General features: G+C 41.8%; 1 protein-coding gene across 1 annotated transcript; it reads right to left on the bottom strand.

The window, feature by feature from the left end:
* Nucleotides 1-3,146: 3,146 nt before the first annotated feature.
* LOC133000440 (transcription factor SOX-13-like) lies at nt 3,147-20,615 on the bottom strand. Its single transcript, XM_061070380.1, has 15 exons — nt 20,400-20,615; nt 20,139-20,244; nt 17,683-17,769; nt 17,263-17,435; nt 16,038-16,106; nt 15,810-15,921; nt 12,419-12,492; nt 11,651-11,816; nt 10,117-10,122; nt 9,739-9,851; nt 7,645-7,750; nt 6,621-6,791; nt 5,466-5,682; nt 3,276-3,432; nt 3,147-3,242 (listed from the first exon to the last, which is right to left on the bottom strand). The coding sequence occupies exons 1-15, from the start codon at nt 20,613-20,615 to the stop codon at nt 3,147-3,149; spliced, it is 1,869 nt and encodes a 622-aa protein (XP_060926363.1).
* Nucleotides 20,616-20,974: the final 359 nt, after the last annotated feature.

Raw genomic sequence — 20,974 nt, 5'->3', positions numbered from 1 at the left:
AAAAAAAGAAACACACAATTTACACAACCAATTTATTGTCTTTCAAGAAAAAAAACACACAACTCTGAAAACATAGAGAAATGTACACCTTTAAATTACACAAGCTCTTATAAACAAAATAGTCTCTTTTTATATGTACATCAGCAGGGGTTGCGGCCAGAGACTCCTCAGGGTGTCTCCACCAAAATAAGATAAACATTTTCCTCTGATATCCATTTCTGTACACAAAATCCAGCATCTTTACTCTACACAGCCCTGACGTCTGGTATCTCCCTTTCCCCGCTTTTTTGATTTGTCAACCTTGTGTTGAGTTTTTGTTATATTGTCCCACTGGTCAACACGTTTATCGAGTGATGAGAACAAAGACACCAGCACTAGCCATGTGGCCAGAAGTGGTATCCACAGATTCCCACAGGCTAATAGCAACATGCTCTAAACTGATCATGCTGACGAGGAGTTGTTAAACGTTTCGTTATGGTTGTGTTTACTTGACGTGACCTCATGTTGAGCTGCTGATAAATGATTCTGGGAGGCTACTTAGCCTTTTTTTTCGTATTACATGTTGTTTGAACTGCACCGGCATGCTAATTAAGCTACTGCTTGCCTCAGATTACTCAGCGTTTCTCAGTTTCTGAGTTATTTTGGAATTTACAGCCACATAGCACAAAGCAAACCGTTAGCATCAGGTAGCATGCTTGTTGGGACAAAGGCTGTCTTGTTTCCTTTAAAGTTATCCAAAATTCAATCACTCTTACACTTGAAACTTCAGGGGAGTTTAAAACACAGTCTGCAACATCACACAAATCAACAAGTCTAACCAAACGGTTAACATGTACAAAAACAACTTGTATAAGCTTCTACAACAGAAGAAATTGTGGTTTAATGTGATTACATCCATCCACAAATCCCGCCTTACTTTCTAAGAACATATAGGCCTATTCTAAGTGCTTCAATAAATCACAATGTAACTCAGCTTAAATTGTTGTTATGTCAACACAGCCAATGGGGCGCTGCGGATACTTGTGGTGTCTTGTTCTCATTATTTGACCAGTGGTTCAAGTCTCTCTAAAACTAAGTGTGTCCCTTTTACTTTTTTTTCTAAATCCATCACAAGAGAGCAGGGTTACACCAGCAGCTTCCGCTCCAGTGGGAAACAGGGACTTGGGGATGATTTGTTTTATCTGTAAGTTGTTTGTGGAACAAAGTAAAAGATGAAATGAGAAGACAACTGTTTAGCCTACTGACTGATATGTCACCGCAAGAACATTTAGTTTCATATTCAGTCTTCAAGTCAGAAACGAATTCCAGTGAAGCTTCTGGAAATTCTAGAAAAAAATGCCAGAATGTCAATCCCCTGGAACGAGGCCCAATGCACCAGCAGCAAGAAAATGACGATTCTTAGAAAATTTTGAATGTTATTTTTTCAAGAGAAAAAAACCCATCTTTCATTTGAATATTTCTTGCAGTAGTGCGGAAGGCTGCGTTTTAAAAGACATTTGAATACAAAGATAGGAGGTGCTTAACACGACAATCAATAAACACTCAAAGAATCAAACACAGAGGTATAAAAAAAAAACAGGTGGGGCTCCGGTCGACCCACCGTGCTATGAAGAGAGAACTGATAGACACACAGATACAGCCTAACGCAGCACAGCTCAACTGTACAGTGTGATGTCGGGAGGGCGAGGAAGAGGAGTTGGTCGATTTGCTGCATATTATCCGAGCCACAATGGGTGTTAAGGTTCAAAATTATTTCATTGATATTGGATTGAAAACCAATAGGTGCACTAAGTGATCCCAGAACTAGAAAATGTACTCTGGTGTACTTCTGTGTTGACCAACCAATTTACCAGATACCTGCCATGTTTTACATTTTTTTTTTTTTAAAGAGACTGATTTATAGGCAGATACCTTTTTACACCTTAAGCTCAGAGATAAAACAGAAAGTTACTAATGAAAGACAGTGTCAAGTTGCATTGTAAGACTTGTAGGATCCAGTGTGTTTGGTGGTTTAACATCTGCCTCTTCATATTTGACCTTTTGTTATTTTGACATAATCTGTCTCTTTGCAATTTGCAAGTTTAATACTGAAGGCTGAAGTTGCCCCTCCCATGTCTTTCTTTAATAACAAATAGATGTTATAACTTGCCCGAATCCAATAATGTCTGCACACTGACTCCAAAGCACTAAATGGTTCAAAGACATTTTGATCCAAGTGCAATTCATCTTCATTAGGTCTATTGTGTACCTTCAGCAGAGCAAAGGTCTGAATTTGATTGCGATGCTTTCCTTATAAATATACAGTATGTTGTGTTTTGGAACCAGTGTGCAGGTGTAACTTTTTTCCATTTACGCCGCTTTTTAACCAGTATAGCACCTATGTGATGTTTGTATAATTCTCTAAAACTCTCTTCAAACCCAGAAAATGTGAGCCATGAGTAATCAGAGTTGGATTTAACAGTATACAATAATAGACATATGTCTTCATATGATTTGTCTTCATTTAGCTGTAGCCAACTGTTACCAGCAGGGGGCAGTACTGACACACTGAAAACATACAACTTGTCGGCCTCCTGCTCCAGCCATAGACGTCACTCGGCTGTTGCTTCAACAGACTCTGTGGAACTGTTATAGTTCATTTTACACTTTCCTCTGGTGAATCTAAACCCTGTTGGTATTTTGTTTTTAACCAAGTCAACATGGTTATGTTTAAAAAAAAGGCAGTGTAAGGGATTAAACCATACAAATTACATTAATGACATTAAAACTTCAAATTCTGTGTTCTAATACAAAGCTGCTGATGAAATTACATTACATTACATTATGTAATGATGCCTATGAAGGGAAATAACTAAGATAAGGGTTTACAAATTCACCTTCATATATATCTGTGTGTGTGTGTGTGTGTGTAGGGCTGGCTTTTGCTGGAGACTACTAATTGACAAGGGACTATGTGTGACATTTCCTTACAGAGGAGCACTTTTCTAACTCAATGACAACCCAGCCATCACAGGTTCCCTTGGTTCATCCTCCATTCATCCTCTCCGGCCAACAACGAGCACTACTTCCTCCAAAGCGACCCTCGCAGACCCTCCCATCCCTCGCCTCCGTCTTCCTTTTTTTTTTTCTTTTCAGGTCTCCCACCTTCAGTCTGTCAGGAGCACCAGTTCTCCCTCACTCCTTTCACCCCCGTCACTTTCCTCTCCTTCGCTGTACAGAGGCTGCTCCCTCTTTCGTTCCCTCTCTCTCTCCCTGGGCAGGGAGGTGGGCGTGACGTGGGCTTCCACTCGACGTGGGGCAGGCGGGACCTGTGGTAGGTAATGCTCCAGTAACGCGGGGTGAAAAGGCATGGTTGCCACGGACACCGGGCCAGCGCTGCCAGCGTACTGTCCATCGCTGTGGGAGTAGTGGATCTGCTGGGGCTCTGTTTGACTGAAAAGACAGAAGGGCTGTAACATGCTGGTTGTCAAACATATATATACACAGTGTTTCTTACTTATGATTGAGGTGGTGAGGTTTGGGTGACCCTCTTATTAAATGTACATTAAAATAATGTGAATGATTATGTTTTTTTTTTAACAAAGTTGAGCTAAAATTGTTATTCTTATTTTTGTGCGAGGAAAGATAGACTGCAATGACTTTTTGTTTCTTGAAAAAAACCACCAATTCCGAGCGGATATTTTCTATGGCCATAATCAAGTGGCGTGGAGTCACCGTATCTTAAGGCTCTTCTGGTTCTGGAGGTGCATTCATGCTAGGTGAAGCACCTCTGTTTAGATGGATATAAATATCTGCTATAAGTAGAAAAATGAAAAACTTTGATCAAAAGGTCAAAGGAGGGAGCATTGGGAAATAACAACGTAAAGGAACATTTTAACTGAGATTACCAAGTTGTTGCATGCATTAACCGTCCGATCACAGAATTCGAAGTTCTGTTCCCTGCGCTGCTAATAGAGGGTGAAGGCTGCAGGTTATGGTGCTGTTAAACAGCTTAAATGAATTGTCTCCAGGGTTCTCAGTCCATTCTGGATGAATTCACTAACCATATGTTTTGATTTGTTTTGAAGAGAAAATCCCTTGTTGTGAATGGACACCACAGCTGTAGCTGAAGGTCATGGATATTATATTTCAAATTATATTTAGAACCATCCGTCAAAATGACAACAGGATTCTCAGACATTAAACTGATGATCATAATATCAATCTACATGAGTATAAATATTGGGGAGGGTCCTTTGTTTCTATTTTTGTTAACACTGAAGACATCAGAAGGTTAAGTTCAGCCAGTTAGCCTAGCTTTGCTACCATTACCATAGACTGTGCGTAAGGATGGACAACACCACCTTCTGCCACTACCCAGAAATGAAGCCAAAATATCCCTTAGACGGAAGCTTCCCTATTTCGCCAATAATGTCATTTGAACAGTTTGAGTAAATCACAACGTTTCACCCAATTTTTTTATAGCATAACATTCGTAACTAAAACCAATCCAATCAGAAACATGAACGCTATGAACATGATCATATATTAGTGTGATGAGAACTATCTAAAATGAAAAAAAACCTCTTTAAGAAAAATTTAAAGGGGCGAGTCAATACGCTTTGGCTTCACTTTTGGTGAGCTGTCAAGTCGTCCATTTTTCCATTCAGTCAATGGTTAGTCCCACGTTATAGCAATAGGTAAGTCATGTTAATGGTAGCACCCTTCCATGTGTCCAGCTGTGGTAGAAATGACTGTGAATTAGTCCTCAACACTTTCCTGTGTTTCAAATCAAGGATTTACGCTACAGAGAAATTACACAGGACTCGTTAAAATCTTGGTTGCAAACTTGGCTAACTGACTATTTGTCTATTGGAACTGAAGTTAATATGATGAACTGTTTTACGTGCCCTCCCACACCAATATTGCACCAGTGATTGACAGCGTCTTCAGTTTAAAAGCAGCACATCACAAGCTAGAAAACAGGAACAGCGAATACGATTAAAAGTATCTCCGTAGCTCCCAAAAAAGTTGGCTTTCAATTAAGTGACAAAAAACGTTTCCCTCTCAAAAGACTCTCACAGAGGAAAGATGTGGTGAGTACATCTGCGAATCAAAGAAAAAAGACAGCGACGCAGAAAACCACTAAAAAACAACCACTGTTAACATTTCCAAACCTCCAACTGCTCCAGCTTAACTGAGTTGAAGGATTTACTGGCAACAATGGCGAGGGATGCTATTCATCTCCGAGGACAGAGTGAAAACAGCCGAGCTGCGCTATCAGTACTCTACTTTTGTTTGTGTTTCAAGAATAAAGAAGAGCTTTGAGAGGTGTAGAGCAAACTCCTGTTAATTGAGTGAATTGTCAGTGTTTTTCCTCCAGGGACAAATTCAGCCACATTATCTCAAAGTTGTGTGCACACAGCGAACTGGCCTGTGTGTGTGAGTGCATGTGTGTGTGAGTGTGTGTGTGCACTGGTTTCTACCTGTGCGTGTAGGTGGCTCTCTGTTCCTGACGACGGCTCTTCATCATGGCCTTGTACTCGCCCACCCTCAGCCTCCGCCCCTCCACAATGCAGGTCCGTTTGGGCCGGGGTTTGTACTTGTAGTCCGGGTAGCGCTCCAGGTGCTGCCGGCTCAGTCTCGCCTGCTCTTCATAGTAAGGCTGCTTCTCTTGGTTGGACATGGACTTCCACCTGGAACCTACAGACAAAGATGTATTGGTACAAAGGGAAAGAGTGAATAAACAGAGGAGGTGAAGTCATTCACACAGACGTGTACGATTCTAAGTAAGAGACCAGTTCGGCTCATTAGTTACACGTTTAGGCTTTTCTAAAGTTATTTCTTGTCCAATTTTGGCAAAATGGATTTCATAATTTTGCCTTTCGTCAAACTTTCTCTTAAGTTAGAATTCAGTCAACATTTATGTCAAATTTTGGTCATTTCTTAAAAGTACCTTTAAAATGCAGGTGTCTTTTGTTTCTCATCAATCAATACACAATCAAGGACAACACTTTTTTACCTGACTCAATGTCAACATTGATATTGACTTGCATGATTTCCTGGAGACCTACTCTAACCTTAACTATAGATACCTAAATGTCCTCACCTTAGAATTTAATGATTTACATTATAGGTACTCGCGTTTTTATCTCCATAAGATAAGAGAGACACGTCCACATAATGTGACTGTGTAAACAAATGGAGGTCCCCACAACATGAATACCTGGACCACACAAACACACACTAACTCTGACCCTATTCACACAGACACGCAGGTGAAAACGATACCAGTCACGCTGACTTACTCGGTGACAAATTGTTGGTCATACCAGACCAAGTGCTTGGCATGAGTCTGTTTCATTAGGATTTGTGTGTGTGTGTGTGTGTGTGTGTGTGTGTGTGTGTGTGTGTGTGTGTGTGTGTGTGTGTGTGTGTGTGTGTGTGTGTGTGTGTGTGTGTGTGTGTGTGTGTGTGTGTGTGTGTGTGTGTGTGTGTGCGTGCGTGCGTGTGTGCGTGTGTGTGTAAGTATGTGTGTGTGTTGGAGCAGCAGGTGGATATTTGTGCCCTCACATGTGCCAGACAGTGTCTCAGAATAGAGACACCGAGTGAAACCCACCCCTACCCAGTGCTGGGCTCACCCAGGATCTTGCTGATGGAGGAGTTGTGCATGTCAGGGAAGGCCTGCAGGATCCTCCTGCGCTCGTCCTTGGCCCACACCATGAAGGCATTCATGGGTCTCTTAATGTGGACGGAGGAGGGAGGGGGCCGGGCCTCAGCGTAGCTCCCAGGGACAGAAACGGACAGAGCACCTACAGGGGAGAGGGCTACAGTCAGAGGACCACACTTAACTGGTGCTGGAATATGATATTAATTCCTCCTTAAACTTAATGTCTCTGTTCCAGGGTGGGAACAATACTTGTGATTAACCTTTTGGTTATTGCTTATAAAACTTCACTCGTCAAAGGTGAAGTTTCTTATCACCCACATATATCCTAATGGCAGGAATAAATCCGAGGCTATTTAATATCATTGGTTCTTAGAAGATGTACACTGTAGCTTTTGGATATTTAATATATGTGTATATATATATACAGGGGGCTAACCTAGTTGAGTATATACTTTTTATCACGAAGGAGCTATTTAATTTAATGTTTTGAAAGTTGTGTAGTGTTCCTTTAATAGAGCACAAGCCACCGCTTGTTCTGTGGCTTAATTCCTGCTTGTGACACTTGGGAGTTTTTTCAACTTTACAATGGACTTAAAGTGGATTTTTGAAAAACAACATTGTATGGACACATTTATGTCAACACTACCAGCTAGCACACATTTTGGCATAAACATTGTTTCACTTTCCTCACCTACATTTTCCATCCTAACTTCTCAGTTTCTCAATAAAGCTTCAAAACTTCCATACGTTTGGATTTATATCTTTACAATATGTTTATTTATATATAAGAATCTGGGGATGATGGAAGTTAATTTCAGATACCTAACATGTCAATGTGATATTCTAAGGAGGGAATAATAGTACAATAAATAATGGTAACCATTGCAGTGCCTTTGAAATTACACAACTAGTTATACTATCTATGAATTATTAGCATCAATGTGTTACTTCCTAACACTGAAGAGTATTAAATAGGCCCCTCCAGGTACACCTACTCTCAGAGTCACTGCTGAGGTGGTCCTCTGTGCTCGGCCGGCCATGTCTGACGTCACCCCGTGCGGAGTGAGAAATTCTCTCGCTGTGAGGAGACTCTTTATAATCCTGTGGTCAGAAAGAAGACAAAGACAGGTGAAGTCAGATACAGGCACACAAATATTCACACTCGAGCACAAAGGGAAGATTTGAATTTGGACTGCAGTAAAAGATGACCTAATGTCCGAGGCTTGTGTTCATGGCACACATGTGTTACACGGGTTGCTATTTAAGGTCACGACCGCTGTATCAGCTGCTGTTTAAATGCAGAGCTGTAAATGCAAAGAAAGGGATTTATAACACCATGGAGGAGGAAGAATGATGTTTATTGTTTGAGAGAGGAAAGGTCAAGGAGACAAGGCAGAAATGGGAATGTGACCACTTCTGAATTTGCAAAGCTATCGCACCATTGCCATATTATCATCAATAATATCATTCATTCTCTTGCTGTAAAACATTATTTATCCCGCATGCGCTGGATTGGAATACCAAAATAGGTCAGTCAACAGTCCTGGTGTTAAAGCAGCAGCACAGGCCCGATGGAGCAGGATAATGGAGAGGAGGAGGAGAGCCACAGAGTACAGTATTATGGAGGACAAAGAGAAGAGGGCAGGTGGCTCAGTCAATGCCACACTGAGGCCTTTGTGGTATTGTGAGGCTGCAGCAGCTGTTGCTCCAGGATGATGGGGCCGAAGCTTTAACCACCTCAGAGCACGAAAACCAAGACCAGAATAGAAGACAACTTTTACAACAACCAAAACCCCAAAAACAACAACAACTAGAATGTTTACAATCGGGTTCCAGATGAAATAGATAATTTCAAGAAGTTGTTATAACCTGCACATAAACAACAAATCTAGATATATGCACGATAAGACCCAAGATATGTAAGCGCAAAGTTTCCATTTAACGGTATGTTGTTAAAACAATATTTGGCCATAGAATAACAAAAAGTACAATAACAGCAGTACGTACGATCTCTGTCACAGCATACTCAATATACAGCCCCTTTCACTTATTGATAATGGAATCAGCAGAGACATAACTTCTTTGTCTGTTTTGTGCAGTGTTTACATATCTGCACTTTCCAGAGGGCAACCCCTAAAATACTCTTCTGTGTGTGGTTATACTACAGCTGGGTTAAGCTTCTGTCAGTTAAATCCTCAAGAGGTGCAAGACTCCCTGAATCACCAAACTAAAGCGGACTCTGACCCCTGATTAAACCTCCACATGTTAGTAAGTATGGACATACAGCAGCTAAAGCCGTGGAGGTGGTGAAGGCCAAAAACTGAGCTAAAACAGTGTGAATATTCATCAAGTTGAGTCCACATTAATGATAATCTTGCGTCCGACCAAAAATTCTAGTGATCACGATTGTCCAGCGCCAAATTGATTTTCTATATTTATTATAGAACCAAAACATGAGGGAAAGGTCACGGCGCACACACACACACACACACACACACACACACACACACACACACACGCACACGCACACGCACACGCACACGCACACGCACACGCACGCACACGCACGCACACGCACGCACACACACACACACACGCACACTAATTCCGCTGCTCACTTCCTCCTCTCTCACAGACTTTGCTGACGTCTCTGACTCGCTACAGTTTAGAGTTGATTTGTTTGAAATGACGCAGCAATGTGATCACTGATCGTCACATAATGATCAAAACTTTTCTTAAATTAGTCAAATCTTTCTTCAGAGCAGTGCAGGCATTCATCAGCCTGTCGCTCTCTTCCCCTCTCACTGACATGCACTCACACTCGCACACACACTGATACACACAAAAACACTGTGATCAGACATACGTATAAATACAGACCGGGTAAAAAAGACTTATTCAATGTAGGAAGGGGAGATGGTTGGGCGCGCTTGCTTTTTGAATTCCAATCATGTATGAAAAGACCCCAAATGGTCACGGTAGGTGGACTTAGTGCAACATTCAACAACGTTATCGCATATCGCATGTTTTCCTAGTATCATGCAGACATAGACATGTGTTTGTGTGTTAACTGCGTGCGATCAACTCACCATCTTTTCCCCGCCGTCTCTCTCTCTTTCTCGCCCGCCGCTGCTGTTGCTCTTCAGGAGCAGCTGGGCATCGTGGATGGCCTGGGTGACCACGTCGCCGTCTCCAAGGAAACCTGCAGACAAAAAGCACCAGGAGACAACGAGGTAAACAAATGTGGGGAGCATTGAAAAGAAGAGAAAAATGGCATTAGACACAGGAAGATAAAGTGTCAGAGGCAGCTAGGCTGAAATTATGCCGATGACAATGTGCTTCTTAAAATATACATAAATATTGTTTTTGTATTCTCCTACAATAGCTTTGCAAGATTCACAGTTCTTACAAAAACAAGTTCTTATTCATCTCAAACTGCCTGTTATGCAGACCTTATTAATATTTGCTCAGGCCTCCTTAAAAGAGAACTTTCTTTTGACCACCTGTGTGAAAGTCCTGAAAGGTGATAGTGAAACACAGAAAATGGTACATGACAGAACATCATCGAACTAAACGAGTTCTGTGACGAGTTGCCGTCAGTCTGTCGTGAAAGTAGAGAAGAACTAGCATTTAGAGCGGTCTGTCGCCTGAGCTCTTGTCTCACAGTTTCTACTTTCACATACATACAGTAGCTACCGCTCAGCTTTTCCTGCGTATGTAAAGGTCCAAAAACCTTCATTTCCAGTGTGATAACCCACAGATCCTGCTTTGAAGTTAACCACATGTTTGTTGCCAGGCGATCATTACTGTGGTGTGTCTGCACAAGGCTGCATCTGTCAATCAAACACTGGGGGTGGTACTGTTTCGAAAGCTCCCCTTGCTCACTTGTCTATTAACTCTCTGGCTACTAGAGCCAGCGCTGACTTCACTTTTGTTCCTTTTGTTTATGGCATAACATATGCTTTAGAAATGTAAAAATGCATTGCTTTTGTTGCCCTGTATGACCTGTTTTAAAGGAAAGAGGCGGGAGACACCACCAAGTATGGAAGTTGAATCGGGGAAGGTTTTACTCCTTTCATTTAAAGCTGCTGTGTGCGGATTTAAACAAAGATGATATTACGCTAGTGAAAGATTTTGAATACTTAAAGACATTGTACACACAGTGGCTTTATAGATATCCTGTTTTCTATGTTATGTTTCCATCAGCATTATGTTCCTGGAACCTTATTTACTTCCTGAATTCATTTCCTTCCTCGTAAAAAGTCTCCAAAGCCAATTTTTAGAAGAATACGAAATCGTTTTTTGCAGTTCTATCCATGTTTGCAAGCTCACAATTATTTTGCTTCCATGTCTTTGTTGGCAAGTTTCTTGATGCTTTACCACCAACAATTGAGAATCAGTTGAATAATAAGATCAATAAGACTGAGGAGAAACCCAGAGTTTGTCTTGTTTGAATACACAACTCTCCTATTGATACACCTGGTGTCCACAGTAACACTTTTAGTTTGAAAACTCTGGTGCTGCGTTTTATTTCGAACGGGCAGAAACTGAGATATTTGGAACCAATGACAAAGACAATCTCAACCGCTTGCTGATTGGGTCTGTTTGGTCACAACGTAGCCTTTGCTGATCGTCAGCCTCCTATCACATGACCCTCTTCAGGAAGAAAACAACTGGCATTAGCCTCGGCTACCAGCGTATAATGATAATATAATCATGTACAAGTGATGTTGACCCTGTTGTCTTTGCCAGCGGCTGTTGTGGAGTTAAATAATTTATTCTACAATGATACAACTGTCTACTTGTGTGGGTGACAAGATGTTAGAGACAGTGTCTTTAAGAACATGATGTGTAAGCACACGAGTGGCCTCTCAAACCCTCTTATCTTAACAAAGCAGAAAAACTGAGAGTTTCTGACACTGCAACTTTGATTTTCACAACCTCAGAGAAGATTTTTTTGTCTCCTTCGTGACTACGCACTCCCATTTCAATGGAACTCACTGAGGGCAGATCGGGGGGGACTGTGGGACACTTCTCTCTGGAGATCCCTCAGTCGGTAAGCCCCCTGCAGTGCCAGGGATCCCAGCTCCAGGCTATGTGGACTGGGCGTCTTCCCTAGCTCCATCCCCTTTGGCTTGGAGGTCAGGTTCAATGGTTGACTCGCCTCCTAAACACACAGTGAGAGCAGATGAATAAGGGTGGGGCCACTCACACACATCGAAGCCTAACTGTAGAAGGAGAGGGTGTGCACGTATTCGGTTATCCACAGCAGATTTGACGTGTCGCAGCGCATCTGTCACACCTTTGTAGCGTTTCTGGTCTTTTGTCTTCATGCTCACCTCATCCTCTCTCCCCTTTGTGTTGGTCTATCTCTGCTTGAGAACAAGTCATGCAAATACACTTCATCCTGAATACACACCTACACGCACACACACACACACATGGATGAACCCATTCACAGACACTTAAACTACAAACATTAAACCTCGGAGAGAGGGTGTGGTGTATTCTAAAGGCTTTTCAGCCTCCACATACCAAGACACTACATTATCTTTATAATCTGCAGAGCTTTTCTTTAACTACACCAACTGCACACAAAGCGCAACACATACACTGTTCATACACACATAATCCGCTGTTCCTGCTCCACAAGTGAATGCATTACAAATACTGTGTTTGAAATAAACTTGGGAATATAGTTTGATGCAGTGAGATGAACATTTAAATAGCTGACATAAAATCCATGGTTATTCTGTGGTGACGTTGTACCTGTCGGAAGGAACTGCTCCTCTTCACTTGGGTGGGGTGAGGGCTCGGTAGCAGCTGCATAGGATAGTCCATGGCTGTGGAGGATGAGTATGAAAAACACTGTCACTGGTTAAAGATGAAACTTAGATTTAAATGTACTGAATATAACAAATTGCAGTATATAACTGGGGGACCAGGAACGGTTGTGCTCCATCAGGTTTCAGCTCTGACTGGTTATAATGAAAACAGTAAGAGTGTAAAGATGTTATTAATGATAGCAACAACAAGTCTGATAAAATGACTCAAACCAGCCTAGTGCCGTTCCTTTCTCCCTACCTGTTGTTCCAGTCTCTGGAACAAAGTCTTAGGATCTATAGTGTCAATAGCGTCACTAGGATCCAGCAGGATTATCATAACCTCTTTTCAAAATTTAAGCTTAATGCTTTATTTCTGGCAGTTTTTAGGTTTTTCTTTTGCAAATAGCAATTGCAGGGACTATTAAAGGGAAAGCTATCATCAAACTTAACCAGAATGGCCTAATCTTGAATCTTAGACACATTTCTATTGGCCTGGGGTAAATCGTTTAATTGCTCAAACCAAACTCACAGCCCTACAGGCCTTAACTCGCCCGTTCAGTGGAATTAAGCAGTTCTTGTTCCCTTCACAAACACGACATGGAGGGTATTAGCGAGTCATACTGAACAACTAAGATCTCAGGCCTGAATGTGTGTGGAAGCATTTTAGATTTGATACCTCAAAGACGGAGAAATTCATGGCTAAAGTTGAGGTCACACATCAACATCAAAGAGGCTCACGTTTAAGCTTGTCACCCAGATGTGGTGCGATGCAAATCCGGCTCTAGCACTGGATCAGTTGTGTAACGGGGTAAAAATGATATTCAAATGAATTCAAGGGTTCAGGCACGTGTTCAATAAAAAAAAGTGTCCAGCAAGTGAGAATTTAAATTTAACATCTAATTCATCTTACGTGAGTCAGCTGTTAGGATTTGGATAAGGTGTTGTGACATCACGTCTGACCTCTTCACGTCCACTCAAATTACTACAGATACCCAACGAGCAAGTATTAGCTTTTGATAGCTGCTAGCATGTCGTCGCATAGGAAACTCACTACCAGCTGCAGGAGCTCAGGTGCTGCCACAATTTACAGATACTTTTCCAAGAACAGACCTATTTTTTCTCATCCTGATATATTTGTATTCATTTGTTTCGTTAATTTTTGTGTCTGTGTAGTGTCACAAGGGGGCTGGCAGGATAAACTCCAGAGAAAGTCCAGAGCCTCTGACTTGAGGCGTTCTCACGTACAGCCCCTCCAGTCTAAAGATTCTCCTCAATTCAGTGCAGGTTTTGAAAGCAGTTGTAGAGATAATTACAGGAAACAGGTTGCATCCGATGTGGAGCTTTGCAGGCGTGGATTTATATGAATTGACCTGTGCAAGACTCTATTACACCCTGCATGGTTTAAGATAGATTCAAACAAATTACATATTCTTACTCTTTGTATGTCATAGCATATCAAAAAATTCTGAATAAGAATATGTTTTATCTTCACAAAGATAATTCTGAAAATGAGACTGTGCAAAGTATAATGCAAACAAACAGGCAAATAAAAAGATACTTCCAACATGAAATTGAAGAGTGTAGCAGAGAAAAGAGGATTTCTAACTTCAGCTGGCCTCTTCCACACAACCCCACAGTCCTCCAGCATTCATCCGCCAAAACATCCGGAGGCACACACATTTCTTCAAATAAAGAAAGCAAATGAATGCCTATCCATAAATTCCACCTACAATGTTTTAAAGACCGACTTTGTAGCAGTTTGGTTTGAAAAGATAGAGAGGACAAGGTCACCCACGAGCACAGCTTTTAAGACTCGTGAAAGCAAGACGACACAAAGCTGCCGTCTCTCTAAGCGTTGGCCTCTATAGCCTGCTAACTGTACAAGCATGAGTGTATGAAAGGTGCTGTTTGCCATATTGTCCAACTGAAGTCTACATGTGTATCTCACCTATGCCTTTTCATTTCTCTATAATACAGGCCTTGAGTTGAAGTGCACAAATATGCTGAAATTTCTCTTGAAAAGCTCTCGAGCGCGAGGAGTTACCAGCATGGATGGATGGTGACTTTTCAGCACTAACTTTCTGGCCTTCAGAGAACACAGTCATTGTCACCCTTCATTCCAGGCCATGTCACAATACAATATGAAAGAACTGATAAACCCCAGTGCCGTCAGTGTATGGAAGCCCTGGACCAAATAGAATAAAGAAAATTACTGATCAAAATAAAATGAATTTGAGTTGTTACATCCTGTCTGACATTATTATCAACCATTGTGTAGTGATTTGCGCCAGACAGAAATCAAACAGGCCCTTAATCGTATATTAGAGGAATCATTTCAGTAGATTCACATAAGAATGCATTTCTTATCCTCTCAGGCTAAATCCGGAAAACACATATATCATGGGAACACCTCTAAGGCATGTGCGTGGCGCTGCACAGATTCTCCGGATTGTCCCAGATTGCTTGAATAAAATCTCATCTTCTGCACATTTAACTAGACATCAGCAATGCTCGTAATTAATTACATTATCATTCCACACTGGTAGCCAAGGCCAATGCCAGTTGTTTTCTTCTGGACGGGTGTCATGTGACAGGAGGCCGACGAAGCAGCAAAAAGCAACAAGCTGTGATCAAAAAGGCCTAACCAATGAGCGTCATCGTTTCCAAACGTCTAGATGTCGGCTGAGTTTTCTAAATAAAACGAGACCAGCAGCGTTTCGAATCATCTCCAGTTTAGTGTCTCCAAAACTCCAGAGTATTGTGTATGAGCAGATTATTACTTCTACAAGTACTCAGCTGAATACAGTTATCATGTAGTTCATCTTTAAATCAAAATTAAGGCGTTTTGACCACATTTATTCTTTTCCAGACAAAGGTGAAGCATCTGTTCAGTGTCTTGCCCAAGGACACTGAATGAATGGGGGAGACTGGGATTAAATTGCCCTTCTTCTGGTTAGTGGACGAACCGCTCCACCTCCTGAGCCACAGCCACCCAAGTTGCAAAGTGGAACATCAGATTCCAGCTCTAACCCAAGAACCGGCCATAAAAGAAACTGAAACCGAGGCAGATACAAATATCAGGTATGTGTGATGAGGAAACTGTAACGTTCCTCAAATCAATCAATGCTTGAGACAGAGCTGCCCAATTTCTATTCTCTTTTTTCACATTGCTTTTGTTGATTTGAGATTTGATGGGCACTTTCTGAATTACATCATCTTGTTGTGTCCTCTTCCAGCTTCCAGTTTAATCGAGCCATCAACTGTTATTACAAGCAATATCTGGATCAAAACGTGACAGGTGACCATGACACCTCTCTGCTAGCTTGATGACTGACCTGGCTTGCAGGGGATTGGTTGCAATGGCATGGTCATCTGGGAGTCAGAGGTGACCTGGAGGGACTGGCTGCTGGTGTGGAAAGCTGGGATCATCACGTAGGGCATGTTCACCTGCTGGGACAGGGCAGGACAAACACACCTTACAAAAAAGCTCATGCAGAGGCCTTGTCGCCTGCTGCTCGTGCTGTGATGTGTGGAGATGTGTGAGTGTCTTGAGAGGAGCTGACCTGGATCTGCTGCTGGAGCAGGTTGATCTTGTGCTGCTGCTGGATCAGCTGCTGCTGTTGTTTGGCAATCTGAGACACAAAACATGTTCATTTTCACTCACAAGGGTATGCAAGTGGCCATGCTGCTTTCTGCAATCATCATCTCAGCTTGATACAACACAACATACCACCCTGCGTACACATTTGATTATATCATATTTAAGTGAAGCCGGTTTGGATGTTTTCAATGACAGCAATTAATCTATTCATCAATTTTGGAACCTACTTTTTGAAGAAATATGAGATTTTGGGAATAAAATCATAATATTACGAGAATATTGCAAGAAAATAGTAAATCATTTACGATAAAAAATATATGACGATTATAATCTTGTAATATTATGGCTTTATTGTTAATTTTACATTTATAAGGGTAAGGTTTTAATGTCATGAGAATGCAGATAATTTCCCCCTTTTTGAAAAATATCCCGTCCACATTTCCTGTCAAAAATGAGCACAAACACTAAAACACAAACGAGAAAGTCTCCATCAACGATCTGACAAATGCCAGAGAAGAGCGCTGTGGTCTAAGTGATGTTGAGCATGATTGTGAATCCCCGTAAATAGGTGCAGTGAAGATCAATTTAGAAGCAAACTGATAGACCTAGCACTGGTAAACAAACTAAAGAAACCGGTAATACATTTTGCTATTGTTTCTGGTCCATGGCCATGTATGAGGTAAACTGTGATGACATTGTTTCCCAAGCTTTCCCAACGTTTATGAAAATCTGCACTTCAGAAGGTGTTTGAATGAGACTAAACACAGAGGAAAAAGCTTGTTTTGCAGAGCATCCATATAAGCGAAGACAGGGTGCAAATCTCCCTCCGCACTTCTCCTTTCTGACAGTTGTGTATACAACGGAAAATGTCACCATCAATGCAAATTTGATTCCAGCAAGAAAGATCTCTTTACAGTTGTATTTGTCTGATTTGCGTAATTCTCTCGCTTCTTAATATGCAGTCAAAACACAAACAGCAATGGACAAAGAGGATTCTCAGTTCCTGGGTCTGTTCAGTCAGAAGGCTCCATCACTGACGGTTATCAAGATATCAAGATAACCGTCAGTGATGGAACCCCTTCTGACTGATAACCGTCAGTGCGGACACAGAAATTTGTTTTAAAGTGACACAATGTTTGCCTGTCTATAGGAGATTTGACAGCAGATGCCTGGATTGCGTGCGCTACCTGTTCCTGCTGCTGTCGAGCCAGTTCCATCTGTTGCTGCTGCTTCTCCAGCAGCAGGGCGGCCATGTTCCTCTGCTCAGAGTGCGCCCCCAGCAGCTGCTCCCTAAGACCACTCAGCTGGTTGATCATCATCAACAACTGGAGCTCCTTCTCTGCCAGAGACTCTGGGGTACCTGGAGGGGGTAGGACGAGCATCTTTGTTATGTTGCTACGTATGTTGTCACAATGTATCCACATTTTTGAAAGAACACTAGCAAAAAAAAAAAATGCAAAACAACATTTCCCAAAGCCAGGTGTCACATTTGAAATAAAGCAAATGATGTTAATAGCAGATTTTAAACATAAAACAGATACTTGTGTGTGAAATAATACGACTGTATATAAATGGTATAAAGGTGTGGATGGTGTCTGAAAGCTGACCTTTCAGCTGTCCTGCCCGCGCTGTGCTTTTATCCAGAAGCTTCTCCTTCCAGTTAGCATTCAGCAGCTTCTCAATGGTGGGCATCACTGTTAACAGGACACAACAGGCTGCTTTAGATGGTGTAAAAAATATTTTCTGTCAAATAAAATCCACCTAACGCCAAACTTCTATCTCAGCTATTCCTCCGCCTCCCTAATGGCATTGATTGAAGAAGGCATTTGAGGTGGCGAAGGGCAGAGGTTGTTTGTGTGTCTGGGAGAAGTTTTGAGTGTTTGAGTGAATCAATATTTGGGCAGAGGAACAATCCAAGGTCAGCGAGTGGGGAGAATTTGAGAAAATATTAAGGCGAGGAGTGCAGGATGGTGAAAGACTTGAGGGCAGGCAGGGTCTTATGAGCGTCTTGAAGAGCAGCCTTCTCCTCCGCATGTGAGGGACGGAACAACATTGTACAAAAACAAAAAACACCCAGATTCCCCGAAACCCATTCAGGAACCAAACAGCTTCCTCGCCTCGCTCGAAAAATCGTCGCTTCTACACATCGATTTTCAGCAGACTTTATTGTTTAATGCTGAATAGCAGCATGAGGTAGTGCACTTAAACCCATCAGATGTGGAGTCGTCAAAGCCTGGCCGGTGAGAAAATTGTGTATGGAAGTGTGTATGCAGTGTGTGAGCAAGAGAGAGGATGATGGGGTGAGAGGTGCAGGACGGACACAGCCTGTGGAGCTGCACTGATACAGAGGTTTCAAATGGTGAGTACTCGGATCCAAACACTTTCTGGTCTAAAATATAAACAACTGCCTCAACTTCAGTTTTAATTAATTTGATGAAATGTGTACGGATCAGATAAAAAGAGACAATAGAGACAATATGCAAATTAGAATAATCCCCTACAAAGCCCTGGAAGAGGATACGTTTTGTTCTCTTGCAATACCCTTTTTGTTACCTCACAATAGTTTCTCTTTTGCATTTCGTTATAGGTGCATATCTAAGAGTACAAGGTAATACAAACTCTACTCTACTCTATGTACAGCTTATTGGGCTCAGGTCGGATGTTATCAAGTCTACTGACTCATGCTGAGGAACACAATCGATTATTAAGCTATTGGTCATACAAAGCACCGACTACCTGGGGCATCCTAGCTGTAGTTACTCAGCTGGTACCAGCAAGTAAACTCTGTGTGTCACTCTAACAAACAAACTTCTCAGTGTCTGCGACAACCTCCGTTGACCAATGTAAGCAAGCTACGTTCAAATCAAAGAGAGAAAAAAACAGAAAGTCTGTCAGGTTCCGGACGGGCTGGGTTACCTTTCTCTCGGGCGTGTGCGTGTGCAGACACAAAACCTATTACGATGGAACACAAAAGTAATCCTCAAAACATTGATCTCTTCGGGGCTCCAGAGTCTTCCTTTAACTTCCTTAGCTCATTCTTATTATGTTTCAACTTGTTTACAACCTGCGTGACACCAGCAACTACTTTTGCATAACAATGTTATTTCATTAAGGGTAAGAAAATAAATAATGTCCAAAATTACTACAAAGCTAAAGCTCTATTCAGACATGAACAGAGATTCTCCACTCAGACATAATGTGTTGATTCTGCTGCATCAGCCCTTATCACCGAAAGCTCTCTTGACACATTCTTCTGAGTCTTCTACATGTGTCTCCTCTTTTTCATTCTGACATATTTGTATTGTTTCTCTTTTTTTCCCCAATTTTTGCATCTGTCACTTTCATGATGTTTGAAACATCATCAAGACCCCCACTCGTATGGTGAATCCTCAGGAGGATCTCATGCTTTTTTTCTATATCAGCTCTGGAGAAAGTTGAGAGTCTCTCATTCTGAGATTGACGTTCTTTCATACAGCCTCACCAGAGAATGTCAGGAGATTATCCGAAGTTCAGTTTATATCTGAAAGCAGCAGTGAGTTTACTTCTTCTCTGGACTTTACCCGTACTTATACTACACTGTGGAGATCCACCTTGAATATAAAAGTCCTATTATTAATATTAAAAGTGAATAAAGTAAGGCCCCAGTCAGTTGTTTAATATTATATCAAATCTATATGATCTATTATTATACTATATCATACTATAGTGCTCATACAATTTTATGTCTTCAGAGAGCATGTATCCTCTAACCACGTCTTTAACATTAATGGGTGGTTTAATCTGCAGTAATACATTATATTCTTTAAGATCATTTGTTTGTTGCCTGCCTGTCCCATGGGAATAACATATGATACATAATTAAAAGAATAATAACAATGCAAATTGAATTAATGCCTTTGTACAGATATATAATTTTGTGCATTTGGTGCAGTTGGTATGTGGTGTGTGGAGGCCTCAGAGCTCAGGCTTTGACCATTCAATGTGCACAGCCACGATTCATCTTCTAAATACCATGTTCACAAACAAGAGATATTGTTCTTATTATTTTGTTATTTAGACACACCTTCCTTGAAGTTGGATTGCACTTGGTCTGGTCGATCATGCTTCCTGACCTCCTTGAGTCCCATGGGGCTCTGCCTGTGGGTCAGCTCCTTACCTGGCGAGCCCTCCTGTCAGGACACAGAGAAAAGAAACAGACAAATCATGAGAGCAGGATCAGGAAAAGCACGTTTGCTTCTTTGACATATAAGAAACGGTGATGCTCCCCACATTTCTTATGGGCAGGTCAACAACTTCTCTTGCTCTGTCCTGCTGATGTCCTTACCGAAGGGGAGCGGGACAGCGGTGGGGTTAGTTGGCGGGCCTCCAGTGGCTGACTTCCTGACCAATCGCGTGATGGAGATGTTTTCGGGGGTTCCACGATGGTAATGACTCCGCCTCCTTCGCAAAACTCCTCCTGTTCTACTTTGATACCAACACCTGCCATGCTGACATTCCCGCCAGAGAGGAGGTGCAGCGCCGGAGGGCTGGGATCAACCATTCTGTTGGAAGACAAACACAAACCACAACTGTCATAAAACTGCGGTGCTTTGAGCTAAATGCCAAGCTAAATGGTAGCTACTGTGTAATGCTAACCACGTCTCCAACATGTCGATTGCGATGTTGCCGATGGGAATATAATGTGGGTGTTTGCTCATAAACCAGAGCAGAGTGTTTGAGACGCTTCAGTCCAAACCAAAAATAGTGAAGCTTAAGTTGATGAAAAGTCGGGATCACCAGAATAAATCCTATACTCTTTAACCAAGCCAACTGGAAGTAGGGGTGGTAAGGGGTCTGCAGTATCCCCTACTGGCGAGGGGCTGTAACTCCAAGACCAAAAAGTTTAGAAAGTTTTAATTA

This window comes from Limanda limanda, chromosome 4 (assembly GCF_963576545.1).
Source record: "Limanda limanda chromosome 4, fLimLim1.1, whole genome shotgun sequence".
In the NCBI taxonomy this organism is placed as follows: Eukaryota; Metazoa; Chordata; class Actinopteri; order Pleuronectiformes; family Pleuronectidae; genus Limanda; species Limanda limanda.
Note: the sequence above shows the minus strand (reverse complement) of the source record. Positions and strands in the feature narration are given on the sequence as shown.